Raw genomic sequence first — 20,672 nt, forward strand, 5'->3', positions numbered from 1 at the left:
GGTGGGTTCTTTTTTAAAAAAAAAAAAAAACAAGCACCAAAATACTTTTTCTTCACTCTTTAATCAATAGTTATTTCAAGTTACATATATAATGTTAATAAATGCCACTTTAATATACAACCCTTTAACTTCCGCACTAAGAAGGAAAGCTTTTTTCCGCCCGCACTTTTTAAAACAAAGGTAAAAAGAAACATCTGAAGAGTTAGTGTGCATCCATAGAACAACCAAAAGAACATACGCAAGGCCAAGAAGTGCAATGTTTCTTGGGTATAGGCAACTATCAAGCAAGGACACAAGATATCACAGATTGTACTGTATTTAGAAACCCCAAAATTGCTTACCATAATCATATCATTAAGACTAATATGAAGTTTGGTTCAAATTTGCCAAGAGTTCATAAAGCCTGTGAGATCCGAGAGTTTATGGAAATTACAGCTGAAGTGGAATCGAGGGAAATGCTGGTCTGTACTGAACAGTTAGGAGGATCTTCTCTTGGCAAATCTGATAAACTGTACATTCATACAGTTGCGACTCTCCTTTGCAGTAATGCTGTTGAGTACAGAAAGGGGAATCGTACAGCTTAAGTAGAATTCAGTGTCAAGCTTTTATGTTGTCAATCCACAGCAGAGACATCAATACTGTGAATTATCTGAGAAGCTCCTCCCTCGCTCTCTCCTTTCCTAGTGGAGTCAGTTACAGTCATGTCTGTTTCAGAGGCTGGCATCACTACAACACAAAGGGATAAAGGAAGCTGCTGAGAAAGAGAGGCCGCATCTCAAATGACAAGCTACGCCCTCATGTAGTGACCTACATCGCCTCATGGCTATTTTTCTTCCAATGTGGCCAACAGTAGTGCACTATATGGAGGGAACAGTATGATGTCTGACAGATTAGCCCCAAGTGCGGCTGCTGAGGTGTAGCCCCGCGCTGGTGTCAGGCTGTCACATTTGTTGGAAGATCATTGCGATGTCGGAGGTGACTATGTGTAGAAGATGACCTCGGGAATCTGTCCGTCCTCTACTGAAGTGCCGTTGTTGTTACCTGCTGCGTAGCAGAAGGTGAAACAGGTCTTTGTGCCGGTGGATGATGACTCATGCGTTACCTTTCGCATTCCCTTAGTCCCATAATGAGAGTCTGGACCCTGCAAGACATACAGAGGAGAGGTTTAATACCACTGATGGACAGATTAGATATTCTGACTTTTCTTAAAAAAAAAAAAAAAAAAGAAAGGCGGGGGGGAGCTGAAAAGTTTTGTCAATTTGTATAATAATTTTTATATAAGAATGCTTTTATATAGTTCTAGCTTCTCACGTGAAAATGTACTGGTTATCTTGGTCTTCTATGATAGTAGACTGAATATATTTTGGTTTCCAACCGTTGGTTAGACCAAAAGAAGCTATTTGAAGATATCACTATGGGCGCTGCAAAATGGTGATGGACATTTTTCACTATTTTCTGACATTTTATAGACCAAAAGATGAGTCAATAATGCAAATAGTTGGTAGTTGCAGCCCAAGAAGAAACACATAATTTTTCTTGATGGACATGCACTGCTAAACAGTGTAGTGCTGCATGTGTGGCTGGTATTACTTCCAATGCATCACAGACCTTAAGTGTAGCACAGGCAGTGTAGTTGACGTTGGGTAGTATCTCCACTGGTTCTTTGAACATGACTCTGAAGGTGTTGGCTGACCCGTCACAGCTGAAGCCTGTATCATTCTGGCCCAGCACAGTGTTACTGTCTGTGTGAATAATCTGCATGAAGAGAGGGCAGATACAGATATCAAAAATACATCACACAACATTCACTGAAACCAGAAACAAAATGTCTGAAGTCTGGGAACAAGGTGATATTGAGAGGGACTCGGGACCATACCTGAATGTTGACTTGGTAGTCTGTGGGTCCGTGTATTGAGCCATACAGGCCAAACCCGACCACAAATATCCTTCTGTTTACAGAGAACCTGTGAAGAAGAACAGAGCAGAAACATATCAATCTGGAAGAGGAAGTGAGAGTGAACTGTGAAAAGCTGGATAAAACAGTATGCACACACAGTATGTTGTGTTGTGTAATTTTACTATTCCCTTTCAAACCTTGCTCGATATCTCACTATGGGAAGTAAGGCTGCAACTAATGATTATTTTCATTATCTATATAATGTCAGAAAAATGCCTGTTATAATTTCTTAAAGCTCATGGTGATTTCTTCAAATGTCTCGTTTTGTCTGATCAACAGTCCGAAAGGTATTCAGTTTACTGTCATGTCATGTCATCACACAAAAGCTTCAAATTCTAACATTAGAGAAGTTGCCACAGAATTTTTGGCATTTTTGCTTAAAAAATGACTAAGACGATTATTCAATTAGCAAAATTGTTGCTGATTAATCTTATGCCACTCAACTAATTGATTAATTGACTAATTGTTGCAGCTTTAATGGGAAGTGCTTTCTGGCATGACCATTACATTACATGGGCCAGCTCGTCCCACCTTTATAAGCGCCTGTGGCGTCCCACACAGCATTCTCACTTTCCTCCCCTTGAAAATCATTCGAACCCCCTAAGCTGTTCTGATGTCCGGATTTTCATTCATCCGCTCTCCGAAGCAAGAAAGATTTATTTGGTGTAGGTTCAGGTGGGTATTGCATTGTCATGGACTTCTACATGATTCTAACCACTTATGGAACAAGCTAGTACATCAAGATGAGATGTGTGTCCATTACTGCTGCTAGCCATCAAGGTTTTCAGCTAGCTATAGCAACCACCTCATCCTCTAAGGGGAATGCTGGTGGCAACAAGGTTAAGGATGTCAAGTCCCTCCCTTGCTTAGCCGCATGAAGATTAACCATTTCGGGGAAGGACCCCCATCCCCTCTGCATAGCATATATAGGAGTTAAGCATGCCCAGGCATCCCTCATGGACTCCTAATCCTGTGAGCACTGCTGCACCATGCCGGTAAGGATTTTGAAGGGTCACTTGTGGGTGTCAGCGGCCTCAAAAGCTGACCCTTGCCTTTCTGACAACGTGACGAAGCCCAGAGATAAGCCGGCTACGCCTAGCACTTGCTGGGGGGATATGCTGGAGGACCCCAATGCGGAATTTGCACCTATGTTCAGCCAGCTCCTTGACTCAGAGGACGAGCTTTGTGGCAGAGAGGAGGACGAGGATGATATTAACCCGGATCTCCTCAGCGACAAGAATAAGGAGGTTGATGAAAATGCCATTCTTCCCCCTGCTCAGGCACTGCAGCCCAGCAGCTCTGTCAGTGGGGATGCATAGCCTTCCCCTGCCCCCTGTGAAGTCGACCTGCACAAGGTCTATAAGTGGGTGAGGACCAGGTGGGCTATTGACTGGCCTGCATTGCTAGATGACAAGGCGGAGGAGAGGGATTTATATGACAGAAAAATCCTGCCTTCCTTAACGTCTCCTCCAAGCAGCTCATGCCAACTGCTCAGACTGGCAGTTTCCTCTTCGCCCCAAGAGAAGGAGAGGACAAGAACCACACCAGTATCCCAGTCAGCGCTGATGGAGAAGCACAAGTTCCCCCAGTGCCCCCCAGTTCATTTACCCCCCCTCCCCACCCTACGGGGCCAGTTCAGAGGGAAGAGGTCACACAAAGCACTTAACATGTTTTTTCATTAAAAAAAGCCACTGTCGCAGCCAGGCATAAAGCTGAGGGTGTAGCATGTAATTCAAAAAAAGAGACTGTCGCCACAAGGGAGTGCAACTGCTCCAGTTTTGAGCTTCAAGCCCCCGGGTCTCCTTGCTGTCAAAGTGGAAAAATGGTCCGCATACACAGTTCACCCCTGGGTGTTTACAACCATTGCCAGGGGTTACAGGTTTCAGTTTGTATTGAAACCACCAAGTTTCAATGGTGTGGTGTTTTTGGAGGCCACAGGGGAAGCCACAAAGGCTGTGGAGAGCAAAATTTCTTCTCTCTTAAGCCAAAGGGCAATCCGCATTATGCCAGAGGAGGAAATTAATCTGGGCTTCTACTCCTGATATTTCCTCATTCCAAAGAAGGGAGGTTTGTTACGTCCAATTCGGTACGTAACAAACATTCTCCGCAAATACAAATTCAGAATGCTAACGCATTAAGTTCTGTTCCGCCTGATCTGACCAGACGACTGGTTCACATCAACATATCTGCAGATCTTATTTTCACATGAGCATATATCTGATGCACAGGAATTTTCTCAGGTTCACTTTCCATGGCGTAGCCTACGAATATCAGGCTCCACCATTCATGCTGTCGCTCGCCCTGAGGGTCTTCAGCAACTGTGTAGAGGAGTCTGCATCCTATGCAAGCTGGTCTCAGAGTGTTAGCATATTTGGACGATTTTCTCCTCTGCACCCCCATCAGGGAGGAAGCGAAGAAAGACACTCATGTGCTGTTAAGCAGCCTCTCCGGCTTGGGCTTCACTGTCAATCACGCAAGGAGCATCCCACTCAGAATATAGACCAAATGGTGTCTCAAAATGAATTCCAGTGTTTCCCCTAGAATTTTTTTCAGGCCTGGTGGTACACACCGAAAAAACTCTATAGAGACGAATCACTCACATCGCATCAAGAGTTTCCCAGGCAACGACACAGAGGTCGACTCACGTTTCAGAACAATGCCACACAGAGGCTCTCAAACGCAAATAATTATTGATTTCCAAATGAATGGATATTTGGCCTTATTTTTGGCATTAAAGAAAAGATTTTTTTTGCCTCCGCCTGACAGAGCTGATGGCCTCAGTAATTTCTGTTGTTCCTCAGGAGCTATTAAGGATGCGGGATTTCCAATGCTGGATGTCCTCCTTACATCTGAACGTACGACATCATCTCAGTTGAATGGTGGGGGTTTCCTTGGAATGTCTCCTGGCTCTCTATCATTGGAGAGAACCGGGGGTGTTCACCACCAGGGTCCCCTTGGGAACAGTAGTTATGAGGAAAACAGTTACAATGCATGCTTCATTGACAGGGTGGGGAGCTCTATTCGAGGGGAGGTATGTGAATGGGACCTGGCACCCGAGGCTCCATTATGCTCATATAAATTACCTAGAGTTAATGGCAGTTTTCCTGCCTCTCAAACTTTTTTGCCACTCCTGAGGAGTTGTCATGTTTTGGTGAGGACAGACAATACCACAGTGGTGGCTTATATGAACCAGCAGGGGGGGCACATGCTCCGTAACATTACACAGACTGGCCCAGAGTCTGATTATGTGGAACAGCAAGCACCTACTGTCATTACGCACAGAGCACGTCACCAGTGTATTGAGCAGTGGGGTGGATTTGCTCTCCCTGATGTGCTTCACCTGGTGTGGGTGAGATTCGGCCAAGCGCCTGTAGATCTCTTTGTATTGTGTGAAAATGCAGTGTCTTCTGTTGTTTTCCTTGAGAAACAGGGACACGCCGCTAGGAGTAGATGCACTGACTCATCCATGGCCCAACATGCTGCTGTACGCTTTCCCCCAGTAAGGCTCACTGCTCCGATGGTATGATGGTAAGTGGCGCGTATTTGAGAGATTGTGTGAGGCTAGATCCATCATTTTGTTTCAGAGTTCTGTTCTGGGTGTATCAGGCTTCCTGCAGGATTTACTGGACAATGGTTAAGCTTTTTTCACCATTAAGGTTTATTTGGCTGCAATTTCAGCCTGCCATGTGGGTTTTGGGAATGCGCCGATTGGAGAGCATTCTCTGATGAGGTTTATGAAAGGAGCCCGCTGACTGCAGCCTGCGTGTAAACCTTTGGTGCCTTCATGGGACTTGCCAACTGTTTTGGAGGCACTCTCTCACAGTTGCCTTTCAAGCCCTTGGAGTGTGCTGACTTAAAAGTTGCTCTCTCTCAAAACTATCCTGTTGCTGGCTCTGACGTCAGTCAAACAGATATGTGAATAACATGCATTCAGTCCTGTAAGAGCCTTATGCATCTATTTGGACAGGACTAAGGGATTTAGGAAGAGTAACCAGCTTTTTGTATCTTGGGCCCTTTCTCATAGAGGAAAAGCTCTGACTCACCAGCACCTGTCACACTGGGTGATAGAGGCTATAATTCTGGCATAGGAAAGTCATGGACTGGAGCCCCCAAACCCTGTGGCCTCATTCCACCAGGGGTATGGCCACTTGATGGGCCCTGTTCAGGGACGTTTCTGTGAGTGACATCTGTGCAGCTGCTAGTTGGGCATCCCCACACACATTTATTCAGTTTTACCGCCTGGACATGATGGCACCTTCACTAGTGCACTCAGTCCTGAGTGTCGGTTCATGTTAACTGTATGCTAGCCCATGGGGAGGGCTTGTGGTGTCAACTTGTCTGGGTCAAGGTGTTATGGGCTTCAGAGCATGCAATTCGGGAGTGGGCCACATCTCCCATAGTGAGATACCGAGCGAGGTTTGAAAGAGAACTTTTGGATACCAGTGAAACCCTGGCTCTCTCAAAACTGAGTGTGGTATCTCACAACACTGCCCGGCTTGCATGTGCAGGGCACGTCTAGGAAACACTTGAGAACACCATCTGGGAGGCCATGGGCACTTATAAACGGGGGACGAGCTGGCCCATGCAACTCAAGATGATGGGTCTGTCTTTCGACAGACATAGTGGTACTGGATTGATTAATGATTGGTCATGCCAGAAGGCGCTTTCCATAGTGAGATACCTCACTCGGTTTTCAGAGAACCAGGGTAACCTTGGTGACAAAAAAATTTCTCCTCAGTTCTTTCACTTGTCAAAGCAGGAAAAGGACTGGTGTACCTAAATCACTGATAATGGGTCAGTCCCAAGATACCAGCATGCACAATACTGAGGCTCTGGTGGAACTGGTAAATGGAACAGGACCATCGTTAAAGTTATTAGTTACTCCTGTGCTTGCCTTCAGAAAAGGTCTATTAATGACTTCAGTGCTCGTCCATACTTTTTGACAGTCTTGTCAACAAGACTATGACCAGTAAAAATTCTTCTCTGTAACAACAGCAGGTTCTGGAAATTCTGATCAAAACGTCTCTGGTTTTAACATCATACAGAATAATTGGGTATGGTTTACACATATATTGTTTTTAATTGCCAGGTCTTGACTGAATACATTGAAAATTTGTCATTATTTGTCATGTTCAAATTTGAGTACACTAAAAAGTGTTTTATTTTCTCATTCTAAGGTTAAACTGTGGAAGTAGACTTATTTTCACTGATTATACTGTAATTATCTAACTAGACTAAATACTTGATTACATTTAATTAATTTGCCATGATATTTCAATAAGTGATAAATGTATTTTTGTACAAAGACTAGGAGTGTAATTAAATCCTCCTCTCTACTTCTCACTCACCGTATACGGTCACTTGTCCCGCTGTAGCCCCAGCGGCTCTCCACCTGTCCGAAACGCGTGATGCTGCACTCCTTCCCGCGGAGGCAGCAGCGAGGCCGGTCAATAAAATCTACACGCGGCTTTGGGTTTACTGTGAAGTGGAGGAAGAGACTCACCACCTCTCTGTCGGTCAGAATACTGGACTGGGCTGGACCTGATGGGACAAAGACAAAGAACCCGGGACCCAGATCAGAGTCTGAGAGAAAAGAATTGAAAAAGAGTGAATGAGAGTTTTACTGTGTTTCTATTCACCTGCAGCAAACTCCTCGATGGTCATGAGAGGGAAGCGGATGAGTGTGAGGGCCTTGCCCAGGACTTTGCGTTTGTTCTCTGGAGTGGGCTGCAGCTGCTGCCTGTGAGCCTCTGCCTCTGCCCAACGCACTGCAGCTCCAAATAAGCGCACCTCCCTCACACCTAGAGTATCCCTCTCCAATACTGCCACCAGTGTATCTAAAGGAGCGAGGGAGAAGAAATCAAGGATCAGTTCAGGCAAACGTTCTGAAATACAACACGTGGCAATAATGACAACATTCAGGGTGGTCAAGGCAACCTCACCCAAATCTATGTCTGTAAAGCCTTCAGCAGCAAGAGCGTCTCCAGTGTTCTTATCAATGTTTTCTAGACAGAGGCTGGCAAGCTGAGGTTCATCAAACAACCGTGCCTGAAACAAAAAAAAAAAACAGTGCATTACTACATATGCTGACACCTGAGTTACAAATTCATAAAACTGACAGCTGAACTGCAGAAAAGCACCTTTTCCAATAACCTGTGTTGTTTTGAAATTTAAATTCTGTCACGTACATCATCACACCTGATTTTGACAGTTTTGGCACAACCATTACATCTGGGGTGGAGTCATGTAAACATGCAAAAAAGGGAAATTTTCATCTACTATGGCAGGGAAAGCAAATATTTTTAGCCTCTGTGTTGTTACTCTTATGTTGTAAAAGTTGCTGCTGTTTTCTCACTTTAAGTAGAGATAAAGAATTCAGAGTAGTTTATAACAATTTTTCCCGACTGCAGTGCAGACCTCAAACTCCTTAGCCATTCTTTCCACAATGAGTGAATTGTACTATGTGGAGCTGTTCCGTGTGTATTTGTTATATGGTACTGGATATGTAAATGTGTCTGTGCACTGATGTTGATGAAACTGTGCTGTCATACATTGTACCAATAACATATTCCACCAGCATAGCTGTGGTCATTAAAGTGAATTGAGGAACGGACACTTCCCTGTAAAAGTATTTATGGTAAAATACAGCATGTCTAGCCAACAAATTAAGGCCAGACATGCTGATTTTTACAAGAACTGTCAAGAACAGTCATAATTCAGGTGAAGCTGACCTGTGTAAGCAGCATGAAAGCGTTGTCCGCTCTCAGGTTCTTCTTGAGGAACTCCACACAGTGAGCCTCCAGTGCTGGCACTGCATACTTCTTAGCTGTATAGAGTGTGGTCATCACTGTCTCAGGCCCGATTTGCACTTCATCGGAGTACAGAAACCTGCAGAGGGTCCACAAGTAATACAAGATATTACAACTTTATTGTGGCACACCATGTATAGATTTGAGTCCTCGATTATCATAATTATTTGACAGATGCATTGAAATGAGATTTATATCTGAGCTCGATTTTAGCTGCACATTCTTGCTATTTTCCCAGTACTCATGTGAAATGCAACATTTACACGCCCACTTTCAGGACATGCACACCATCGGTTCAAATGACTCTCTCTCTCCGTCTCCTGTCAGACTGGTCCTTACTTCAGCAGCGCCAGAAAAGCAGCTGGCTCCACGTCAGGAAGCTCTATTTCCGTTGAGGTCGTCGCCATCCCACCGTTGAACATCGCATCAAACACTGCGCTCCCCACAGCGAGAACAAACCTGACAATGTGAGCAGCAGCAACAACAAAGACAGGGTTAACTCGTTTTGCCTCTGCAGATTCAGAGCTATATTTATGGGTGTCCATACGGCGGTTAATCATCTTACCTGTGTGCAGGTATCCTCTGAACCCCCATTCCTTTGCCCACTAAAAAATGAACGTCACTGAGCACCTCATTGTTGAAGAGGAAAGCAAATCTCTCCTTCACGGTGCTCTTCGTTGCCTGCCAGTTGTACACCGGCTCTCGGTACACCAGCACAGACGCAGCTGCCGGAGTGGCGGTCGGTGCTGCCGCCTGGGACGCATTTGACGCTGCGGTGTTTGCCATGTTGGACGCCGGGGTGGCCATGGCTCCGGCTGCCGCAGCACCTGCCGCAGCGGGCTGCTGCAGGGAGTTCTGCGCAGTCGGCGGAGCTCCGGTCGAAACACCGTTGCTGTCTCCTCCGCCAGGCCCCAGCTGCGGGTTGGGACGCCTAGCCGCTCCCTGTGCTCCCCCGACCGAACCGACCGCTCCGCCGTTGGATGCTGGCATCGAGAAAACGCTGTTGCTGGGTTGGCTGTTTCCCAGAGGACCCGGACCGGAGAAATTAAGGCAAGGAGGCCTGCCGCTGTTGTCTCCAGCAGCCATCTTGAACCTAGCGTAGGCGTAAACAACACACTTCATCGGTTTGTGTATTTCTAGTAGTATCGACAGTCATAGCGGCTCTTTGATGTCCTCTGGTGTTTTTTATCGGCACTACAAGCAGCTCTCTTAGGATGTGGAGAGCAACTTTCCCTCGATCATGTAGTATTTAAAGGATATCTATTTATTTATTTATTTCAAGGCTGGCGATTTTCCATGTTTGTTATTGTCAGCAAGTGGTGGAAGAAGTATTCAGATCCCTTAGTTAAGTAAAAGTGCCAATGCAGCAATGTAAAAATACTCCATTACAAGTAAAAGTCATGCATGAAAAAACCCACTTAAGTAAAAATACATATATTAGCAGCAAAATGCATTAAAGTATTAAGTAAAAGTACTAATTTCGCCCCTCTGACTGATATATTATTATATATGACATCATTATATCATTAATACTGAAGCATCAGTACTGAATCATTTGAACATTTATTGAAATTAAACCATGTGAAAAGTTTAGAGGGAAAAATCACTATTTGGTGGAGCTGTTAACTCATAGACATCTAAAATGTGACCCCAATGACACACTGCTTATTGTTAGATGTCAAAAGCCAAAAAGGTTGGAAACCACTGGTTTCATCTTTAACTATGTGTTGTATTTTAAAAGCTTGTTATATTATCCATTGTGCCGAATCTGACAAGTAACTAAAGTTGTCACATAAATGTAGTGGAGTAGAGAGTACAATATATATTTTTTAAATGTAGTGGAGTGGAAGTATAAAGTAGCATAAAATGGAAATACTCAAGTAAAGTACAAGTACCTCAAATTTGTACTTAAGTATTTGAGTAACAGCATCTAGTTGCTTTCCACCATTGTTGTCAACAAATCGTCATTGCCATAGATTATCCTTGAATGTACAGCAAACACACTCCTAGACATCTGTTTATGATTTATCATAACTAAAATGCAGATTTTTGAGGGTACCAGCTGATCAGCTAATGAAGAAAGTAAGTAAATTTGTTTATTTCACCACTGCTACAAATCAGTGTGAAAAACATGTAGCCTACAAAATAATTAGAAAAAAATCACTTGAAAAACACAATAGGCATTTAAGTCCAGATAGTGTTTAGTGCCCATATCCCCCCAGAGCCATGTTTGTGCTTTTCCACTATCTCAAGTCAAAATGTCTGCAGTGAAAGGAACCTATTCTGTCTTCATCTGCTTCAACCATTGTTTGTGTTTCATCTCAACATTCTGCTTTGCAGCCAAAGACTCTCCGTATAATTCTTTGGAATTGAGTTTCCTTTGGTTTATGATTCTACATCATATCTCCACTCTTTTTTGTCATCCTCTGACAGACTCAGCACTTATGGGATTCATATTTCCCAGCTCCCATTCCTCAGGAGAGCCCAGCTTTTTTTCTCCATATCACATGTCTTTCTTTCTTTTTGCCAGTTTGACACCAAAATATGCTCTTATTTCCCACATACCTACCGACACATTGCCTGTTGTGGGACATGTTCATCATGAATATTGGTTATTGGGAGGCTCACAATTGTGTCAATGTGAATTTGTATGTATTACAGTGATAGATATGAATACAATGTATAGATCAGTTATGCTCCATAGACATTAATTAATTATTTCACTGGTTCCCAACCTTTACGACTTGCGACCCCTTAAAATAAAACAACATCTGACCCCCTAATCACAGTTTGTGGTCTTAGTCTGGACATATTGTGAGCAGTTCAACCAAACAGCAATGTCTCCATCACATATTGTTTCATTTTAAGTATATTTACAGGCATGAACAGGTATACATATTGAGCATTTCATAAGGAAGAATCTTTTTCTCTTTCTTATTTTCATTGAATCATCTGATGATGAGATTTCACTCCCAGTAGGGAGCCACTGAAGTAGCCTATGATTTACACAGCACACTATGGATGGCAGCTTCATTAGCCTATATTTTGCCCAGAGACCTTGAAATCAATCAGTATTCATATGGAATACTACCTGGCGCCAGGTGGTATAGATGAAATACATTTTTTTCTTTCTTTTTTGTAAACTGTAGGCAATTTAGGATAATGCGCCATGTGAGCACTATGTAAACTAAAATAATGAGGCTGTTTGACACAAAACCCTTTTACAAGAAATGGCCAATAATGCAGGAGCCAGTTAATGGTTCAATTTCTCAAAGTAAAAGTCATCAAATTACCAAAAAAGAAAAACACAGGGAACCTTTTTAGGGGCCCTGGACAGGTGCCCACTTTACCTGGTTGTCAACTTAATCAAGTCTTGCATATAAACTAATCTTAAAGAAAAAAAATCTAAAATGCTTTGTAACTGGAAACGATGAATGAAATTCCTCGTCGTCATATTGTTCATTGAGTGCATTACAGCGGCCAGGACGATATTAATCAGCCCCATCCCGTCTCCCTCTCCTCCGTTCACCTCTCCTCCTGCTACTCATCAACCGTGACGTCAGGGCGGCGCGGCGCGGCGCGGCGGGTGCTGCTGCTGCTGCTGAAACAAGATGGCTGTGCGCGCAGGAGGAGCAGCGGAGGAGAGCTGAGGCAATGCAGAGGAGGAAGAAAAGGGGGGGCGAGGAATTCACTCCTGTGTGTGTGTTGTCCTGCCAAAAGAGCAACAGCTCCGGAGAGCGAGAGACGAGCGCTTTTGAGATAATGCTGATGTGTTTCCGTTACCGTTAAAGGTAACGGTGTGAGTTTTTTTTTTTAGTAACCAAGAGACAAACGGACCAAACAAATCACGGAGCATCCAGGCGGGCGCTCAGTAGAGGACAGCCGGGGACGCTCACACCGCTATCAGAGATGTCCCTGCTATGTGTGGGAGGTAAGAGAGGAAATTAATGAAAGCCTTTTGTGTTTGATATTACTAGAAGTATCACTTGCTCACGGTTTAACCGCAGCAGTTGTCTGACAGACCCTGCGGGCTATCAGCTCCGTAGAAAACTCCGTAGCCCGAGCAGCGGAGGGTTTGTGCTGAATAGTCATTAAATCACACCGCGGCTCCGCTCGATTTAACGGACACATAACACGTTTTTACACAAGGATACTTTTTTTTAACAACACTGTGGCTTTATGACATGTTTGTTTAATTAATGTTTGACCCAAAATAAAGATGTCATGTATGTTGTTTTTTTTAACGTGACAGCAAAAAAAAGAAGATAACAGGGAAGGTTGTAGGCTAGCCCTGTCGTGACCGTTGGTACCAGCAAACAGTCACAGGCGGTGGAGTTTCTATAAATGTGTACATGGAGGAGGACAACCGCTGTTTCCTCCCTTAGCTGGTACTGTTGCGGCTGCTGTATGTATGTGTGTGTGTGTGAATGTGTGTGTATGTGTACGTGTGTGTGTCTCATCCACTCTGTTCATTCATGCGTGGGCAGCCAGATGAGGTGGACGACGAGGAAAAGCCCCTGCCGCTGCCGCACAGCCGCCGCCTCCGCTTTGCCGCTCTGCTGTAGTCGTGAGGGAATACTCGTAGCCGGCTGGAGGTGCGCGTCACTCCTCAACGTTTTCCCTGAAGCGATGCGTCACCTCCTTTTACCCGACTCCCTGAAAAACACCTGATGCTGACACTGTTGCCTCTCAGTGCGATGAATAAGCATCTGCTGTTATTACTCATAAAGCAGCATCACTTCCAGCTTCACATCCAGGGCGCAGTAATCAGATGATTATGACCCAAGGACCCCACTAATATTGATTTTGTGGTCCTCAAGCGTTTATTTTTAGGCTAAATATTTTGAGCCTTTCTTGGACAGACACTTTCTCAAACATATGAGACAGTGACATGGACAGGAATATTAGACCGATTAAGCAAAGGAGGACTTGTAAAAGTATGTTTATGATGTAAGTACTAAACCCAAAATTGTCAAATAGGAATCTGATATGAGCTGCAACTAACGAGGACTATAATTTTTTATTATTTTCTCAATTAATCAATTGATGTTTGCTTTATAAAATGTCAGAAAATGGTGAAACATGCTCATCGTCTATGCCTTAAGCCCAAGATGACATCTTGAAATGGCTTGCTTTGTCCAATCAACAGTCTAAAACCCAAAGATATTCAGTTTTTGATCATATCAGTCCAAAAAAACAGCAAATTTTCTCACCGGAGAAGCTGGAACAAGGGAAATTTGGTGTTTCTGCTTAAAAATTGGCTTAAATTATTTCATCGATTAACAAAAATGCTGCAGAATCATTTCAAATTCAATCTGCTCTAAATCTGATCAGTCACTTATGACTGTGGTGTGTCTGTACTCTGGACATTTGTCGGAGATGGAATAACGGCAATATGCGGACAAAAGGAAAGTTAAGGGGGTTTCAAAGTCACCTTTTATACGTCAGGCCCATTATCGATGCTACCCCACCTCATCCCGTCCCGCCAGGTCCACCCACTGACTGTCCCTGCTCTGAGTCAGTCCCAAGTGTCATTAAGACCCAGAGTGTTATTCATTCATAAACAGTGGCTGCGGCTGTCAGTGTCGTAGACTACGAGACTTGGCAGAGAGCCTCCTTTCTGTTCCTGTTACATCATTCATGCTTACCTGACTGGAGCTATTTCTGGCCTCCACAGTGCTTGTGCCTCATGAATAGGCTGCATTTCTTTAGAGCATCTGCCGACAAAGCAGAATTCAGACACAGATGCAGATTAACTCTGAAGAACTTGGCTTCTTTTCCTGGAGATATCCAACGTACTTTCGAATCCAGTTTTCTCCTCGTCTTGATTTGGACATTAAATCAGGGAGCGTAATGTCTCTGTCAGCAGTTGCAAAGACTACAGCAGATCTGCGTGTATATATGGTCCTTAGGAATAAGGCAGTGTCTCTCTGAATCATGTCAGCCCTCATTTTGTCATCGGCTCATGGCTAAACTCAGCGCACCCGCCTCCTATTTTACATTCCCTGACAGTTCAAGTTGAAGGGTTTGCTTGATTCCCAGTTGAGTCGGTTTTCTTGGCAATCCACTCACTTCCCATAAGTCAGTGTCTGCTGTGTCAGAGGTACTTCCTGAGTGAAGTCTCTGCTCAAAAACATGGGGTTGCAGAAAATATACGATTGGGTTTGATTGTGCTCTGTATCCTCTGATTAATAAAAAAAAAACCCACACACACAATTTGATTTGTTAGATCCTTTAAGTCATTTAATGGTGATATATAGCTATAGCGTTGACCTCGTTTTTCTGAATCCAGGCTACTCAGCCATAACCTACATTTCAGCCAATTGATCCAAAGTTACAGCCCTTCACAGGCACGTTGTTTATGTTTCATAAGCACTTACATGTACAGTATGTGTTGCAGGTCATCTTGTCTGCTCAGATACATGCAATTGTGACAAAACATTGTTTGTGGGCGCTTGTGGACATTTCTCACCGTAGCTCACCCTGTCAGAGAGATTTATGATTGTGTGCTATTATTAAGCTTCAGCTTTCCACCGACGAAAATCCAATTCCTTTTTCATTGATCCTCCTCATGTACTGATATATTTCCACGGCTGTTTCGGTCTTGACACTAAAATACAGCAAGAACCAGGCGTTAATGTGGTCTGTCTAAACAATGTAAAGGACTGCTGAAAACATACTGTAGCTTGGTTTCATTCTTGTCTTCCCGACATTATATTGAGCTATTTCATTTTCTGTTCACATTTAGGCTACAGCAGGGGAAAGGCTTTCAGCTACAGCTGTTTTGAAAACTTGACATCAAAATGATGTTGAGCCGATACCAGAGCAGAATTTTAAGTAAAGATGCAAACACACACACATGTAAGCACCTACCTACACATTAGTAGGTGTTGAGTTAAAGTTTCTGAGGTATGAATGGAAGAGGAGATTAATATTTTTTATCATTACTGCAGGTGCATGTGAGTGAGTCACTGCAGCTGAGTGTGTGTGAGTGTGTGTGAGTGAGTGAGTGTGTGTGTGTGTGTGTGAGAGTGTGCCTGCTGATGTAACAGAATGGCACTTAAGCTGCAGCTTTAGTTTGTGTGTGTTGCATGAAAGAAAGATGAAGTCAAGGAATGAGAAATAGAAACAAAAAAAGTGTCTTGCTGACTCAGGGCAATTTTACTTTTCATTTTGTGGTGGTTACTATGGCGATTGGTTGTGGCATGGATGGTCAGTGAGAGTATTATTATGAGATAAGTGAATTGGCGTTCACATCACGTTTTCCAAGAGGTGATAAAGGTACAGGTTTGGTTATATAACACATTTGGATGGCCTTTGCATTTTATTAATACATATCATTTTTTTTATGTTTGTGTGCATGATGTGTATACACCTGCAGTGTGGTGTGGGGATGTTGTCTAGCATGTTCGTGCGCGGTGGAGAGCAGCGGGTAGTAGAGTATTAAAAATGTATGTGTGAGTTACGTCAAAGCTGGTAGAAAAGGTGCTGCAGCGAGAGAGCCTGGTTTTAACTGCACACTGAAAAATCCACCAACACATCGTGATGAAGGTGGAAATTTTTCGTTTGAATGAGTGTAGAAAAAGAAGACTTTTCCAGGGTTAACAGATATGTTTTGACTCTCAAATTTCGATGTGTTTAATCAAAAAAAAGGATAATTAAATGTTTTTATACTTGCCATTATACCACATCTACATCTGCTACAACTATAGTTCCTTTTAATAAAACTATTTTGGTAATAAAAAGATATTAAAATAAAATATTTTGTTCATCTGTTTAATCTGTGGTATTTGCATGTGGGTATACTGTATTTTGTGTTTCTGCCCTTGTATCCCACACTGATGAAGCACAGCGGGACAGCTGCCCATGTTTTTTCAGTGCTATGTTTTGCCACCATAATTGGTGCCAACATGTCTGGACCTTATGGCAAAGAAGGTAGAGCACTTAGCCCAAATCTGCATCGTTGCAATTTTCAGTTCCTTGAGTCGACAGACATGTAGCGTGTAAATATGTACTGTATACCTTCTGGCAGTCAGCTGTGATTGGAAAATGTGTCTAAAATGTATAGGCTAATAATAATAACTCTACATAGTATTGAATCCCCACGAGTTTCATGTATTTCATTAAGATTAACAGATTGGGTTTTAATGTATCACGAGCATCCTCTCATAGCCGGTTCTCTCTGTGTAAAAGCCAGAACAGAGGACGCAGGAACATTCAGAAGTGAAAACAGATGGCGTTCCTGTGTGTGACTTTGTCCCTCTCTGTGTTTCCACAGTGAAGAAAGCCAAGCTGGATGGACCCCAAGGTAAGACCTGGGATCCTGAAAATAGAAAGAGGTAGATCAAACAGAGGGAGAGACTCTCTGTTATGTGTTATAAATCTTTAAGCACAAGCTGGTTGCAGACTGTGGACACATTACTGGCTGAAGCCATCAGTGGAAATTAAAGGGATGAGTAGTCAGTTACTATGTAGAATATAACATATTGTGATTTTCTAATGCAGGTGTTTCCTAATGTTTTCATCCTTCTTTCCTTAACAGAGAAGTTCAACACTTATGTGACTCTTAAGGTACAAAATGTGAAGAGCACAACCATCGCTGTCAGGGGCAACTTGCCCAGCTGGGAGCAAGACTTCATGTTGTGAGTCCTTCATCATCTTCTGACAAAACTCTCTCTTCTTCTCTTGCTGTAACTCCCTCTCCCTTGCTATTTCGCCTGCTCCTCTGTTCTCTCTTTTCCTCCCCTCATCTCACTCTCCACTTCAGCTGCTTGAGTGCTTTTGTGTTTGTTTTTGTTTTTTATCTCTTGCTTCCTATCAACCTTTCTCCATCCCTTCCTTTTCACTCCTCCATCCCAAGTGCCCTTTATCCCTGTATTGTTTCACATAGCTCTTCCTCTCCGCATCCGCACGTCCGCCTCCAACAACTGCCTCATCCTCTTTTTCATCTCCTCTCCCTCAGCACTTCTGCCCCTCTCAGCCTCGTTCTCAACCTTGGCTCTTACCCAACCCCTCTTCCCTCTCCTCTGTCGCTTCCTCTAAACACTGCTCCTTGATCTTCATCTGCTCAACCCCCCCTCCTCCTCCTCATTCTCTCCCCATTTCAACCTCATATTACACCCCATATTCCCTCTCTCTCCTCCTATTGCAGCTCTCAAGGCGTCATTAGCAGCCTTTTAAATTAGTTTGTTTGAGCTCGTGTTTCGATAAATATTGAAATGATAGCTTGCTTCAATCACAAGAACGTTATACAACACTGAGTATTTGGCATGCAGAGCGATCCAGCATGTGTATTGACAGTGTGGCAGCATAAGGGTGATAAATGGTGAGAATCATTTAGCATGTGGGATGCAGCAGGCGGGATGGCTGCAGAGTCCTGTGCATTAGTATGATGTTCGGAGGCGTTGAGCATTGTACTGGGGTTGCATCAGTGAAGCTGTGTTATGTAATGTTTGGGCTGCAGAGAGAGCCTCATCCCCTCCTTCAAACTGCCTTTAAATGACTGTGCCCCCTCAGTCACGGCAATGAATCAAACAGGCACTTTTCTTAAAAGGAGTCACCACTGAGACGGGAAATCCAGTCCTCCTATTTCTTAATTAAAGTTCCCACTTTCTCCCTCCAGGCATGCGATACAATCGCCTCCTCCACTGCCTTCATCACAATCTTCTCCTCCCTCCCCTCATTCATCCTCCTCACTCTCTTTCTCTTTCTGTCCTGCCTCCTGCTGTCTTGTAAATGCTTTATGTTAAATTCTCTTAGGCTTTCTCCCACAGAGACGTGTCTTATATTTGTCACAGTGAAGCCCACAAGTAATTACTGTGCAGCTTGTGTGTGTGTTTAGCCTTTATCTTAAATGTCTTTATTAGTAAGTCAGTTGCTTTTTTTCTTGATTTTGAAGTTTCCTATCTCTCTTTTCCTGTCTGTCTAGTGAAATTAACCGCTTAGACCTGGGTCTGACAGTAGAGGTGTGGAACAAAGGGTTAATCTGGGACACCATGGTGGGCACCGTGTGGATTCCCCTCCATAACATCCGACAGTCAAATGAGGTTTGCCACTAACCACCACCACCACCTCTTGAGAAATACTGCAGTTGAACAGTCTGTACTCTGTGGTACTTAGGGGACTTGCAGTTGTTGCTGGATGAGCCTGTTTTTGTCATGCTCATCTGTCTGTCCTGCAGTTGTTTGCGTGTCAGCTGCATTTGTTCTCTCTGCATGTCAGCTTCATTTCTTCCTTCTGTATGTAGGAGGGTCCGGGCGAGTGGCTCACACTGGACTCCCAGGTCATCATGGCTGATAATGAGATCTGTGGCACCAAAGATCCCACACTCCACCTGGTGCTGCTCGACACGCGCTTTGAGCTGCCTCTCGGTGAGAGCATAGGTCCATCATTTTTACAAGAAAAATCAATATTCACATCACAATCAGAAACCGCCAATAGGTAGAAGAAAATGAGAAACTATAGGAAATCATCAACCCTCCAGGGAAGGAAAATGTGACTTGAATAAATGATGTCTGTATGTTTTCACAGCAAACAATGATATATGAACACCAGTAATCTTTGACTGATTAATTAACCCAACCCACTTTTCAGTGATATGTTTGCAAGGCAGGGAGAGGAGTGTTTGTGTCCTTTCTTTCTCAGTGATCAAGCTGTGTTCCTCTTAACATTGATTAGGTGTCATTTTCATACTGTTTCCCCTTCCTCCAGTCGATACTGTACACCTGACTCCTCAGTTTGTGGAGCTGGCCTATTTATAGAGGATTGGCTTTAGGGCTCTTAGTGAATTTTCAATGTCACTGTGTTCTGGTCAGGCCAAAGTATCTGGAGTTCACTCTGTCAGATTTGGGTCAAATAATACTCTCAAATGGTTTCATTTATGTTAGTTTGTTGTCACAAGGGTGGAGTTTATAACAGGACAAAGCTATGTTTAAGCAGAAAGTTTCAGGGGTAAATATTTTAAGAATTAAGTGTAAATGACACAGGTGGAGCTGCATCAGAGTTGTTTTTGTCGCCTGAGCTTGTCTGGCTTGTTGTTTTCAGATATCCCTGAGGATGAGGCACGATACTGGGCCAAAAAACTAGAGCAACTCAACGCCATGAGGGACCAAGATGTAAGCTGTCACCCTGTTTGATTTAATGCCCCAGCGTATCCTTACATTTTAGGAACATGCCAACATGATTCATTGGGAGAATAACTATGTTATACCATGATTTTCTATTTGTCTTCCTCTAGTACTCATACCAAGAGGAACAGGAACGTCCCCTTCGTGTACCTGGAACCCAGTGTTGTAAGTGACCGATCGCTGTTTGTACAAACCAGTCATTTGTTTGTGCTGAACAAGAGAATTATCCATTTAGCTGCTGAGATGTAATTAGATTGCTTTAGCTCAGCGTGTGCATTATGTGTGTAACCACACATGGGTTGTTTTGTGTTAGAGGGGAAAGGGCCTGGATCACTGCACTGTAAGGGATCGATAGCGGTATCATCAGATGTCCGGAGGCAAACTCCTCCAGGATGCTGCTGTGTTTCGACTATCGGCCCAGTCTGCTGAGCCAGCTGTCTGGGGCAGGTGGAAAGACTTGGAGGCTCAGCACTCCCTCTATGCTTTCTTTCCATGCACCAGTTCCATCTGGGAACTTTGAGGCGTTAATGGCATGAATGCATGTTTATGTTTGGACGCCAATCTAATTCATAATCGATTCTAAAACCCTCCTATTTCATTGCAGGTAATTGGAGCCTATGGGGAGACCAACAAAGTAAGTGCACAGTACATGTTGTAGATACAGTGCAGTCTGACAGTATTTGGAGAGTTTTTCTTTTGCAGTCAAGCAGATTGGATTTGAAATGAAACTATGAGTATGAGAGAGAGCTTACTTGCAGCTTTAATTTGAGGGCGTTTACA

General features: G+C 43.6%; 2 protein-coding genes across 3 annotated transcripts in view; one reads left to right on the top strand and one right to left on the bottom strand.

Moving 5' to 3' along the window:
- Positions 1 to 42: 42 nt before the first annotated feature.
- On the bottom strand, positions 43 to 9,903 carry LOC122993257 (BTB/POZ domain-containing protein 2). The gene is made up of 9 exons (XM_044367253.1): positions 9,332 to 9,903; positions 9,106 to 9,225; positions 8,689 to 8,845; positions 7,900 to 8,005; positions 7,597 to 7,794; positions 7,306 to 7,498; positions 1,877 to 1,964; positions 1,609 to 1,755; positions 43 to 1,141 (listed from the first exon to the last, which is right to left on the bottom strand). Exons 1-9 carry the CDS (start codon positions 9,886 to 9,888, stop codon positions 980 to 982), a joined length of 1,728 nt encoding a protein of 575 aa, XP_044223188.1. The 5' UTR covers positions 9,889 to 9,903; the 3' UTR covers positions 43 to 979.
- Positions 9,904 to 12,309: 2,406 nt separating this feature from the next.
- The window catches only part of LOC122993634 (protein unc-13 homolog A-like), a 33,634-nt gene continuing 25,271 nt past the window's right edge, over positions 12,310 to 20,672 (top strand). For both annotated transcript variants that reach the window (XM_044367959.1, XM_044367960.1), the window contains exons 1-8: positions 12,310 to 12,697; positions 17,045 to 17,074; positions 17,309 to 17,408; positions 18,695 to 18,812; positions 19,013 to 19,136; positions 19,810 to 19,880; positions 20,003 to 20,057; positions 20,497 to 20,526. In XM_044367959.1, the coding sequence (XP_044223894.1) occupies positions 12,676 to 12,697; positions 17,045 to 17,074; positions 17,309 to 17,408; positions 18,695 to 18,812; positions 19,013 to 19,136; positions 19,810 to 19,880; positions 20,003 to 20,057; positions 20,497 to 20,526 (550 nt within the window). In that variant the 5' untranslated portion in view covers positions 12,310 to 12,675. The remainder of the gene's footprint in view (positions 12,698 to 17,044; positions 17,075 to 17,308; positions 17,409 to 18,694; positions 18,813 to 19,012; positions 19,137 to 19,809; positions 19,881 to 20,002; positions 20,058 to 20,496; positions 20,527 to 20,672) is intronic.

Source organism: Thunnus albacares, chromosome 12 (assembly GCF_914725855.1).
Source record: "Thunnus albacares chromosome 12, fThuAlb1.1, whole genome shotgun sequence".
NCBI classification, from domain to species: domain Eukaryota; kingdom Metazoa; phylum Chordata; class Actinopteri; order Scombriformes; family Scombridae; genus Thunnus; species Thunnus albacares.

What these genes read in the sequence shown, in the direction of transcription:
- LOC122993257 (XM_044367253.1), bottom strand. Translation starts at nt 9,888, where the DNA reads ATGAAGTGTGTTGTTTACGCCTACGCTAGGTTCAAGATGGCTGCTGGA. An exon ending in GCTTTTCTGGCGCTGCTGAA is followed by an intron (nt 8,846 to 9,105) that starts GTAAGGACCAGT and finishes GACCCTCTGCAG; the next exon opens with GTTTCTGTACTCCGATGAAG. An exon ending in ACTACCAAGTCAACATTCAG is followed by an intron (nt 1,756 to 1,876) that starts GTATGGTCCCGA and finishes CTCTTCATGCAG; the next exon opens with ATTATTCACACAGACAGTAA.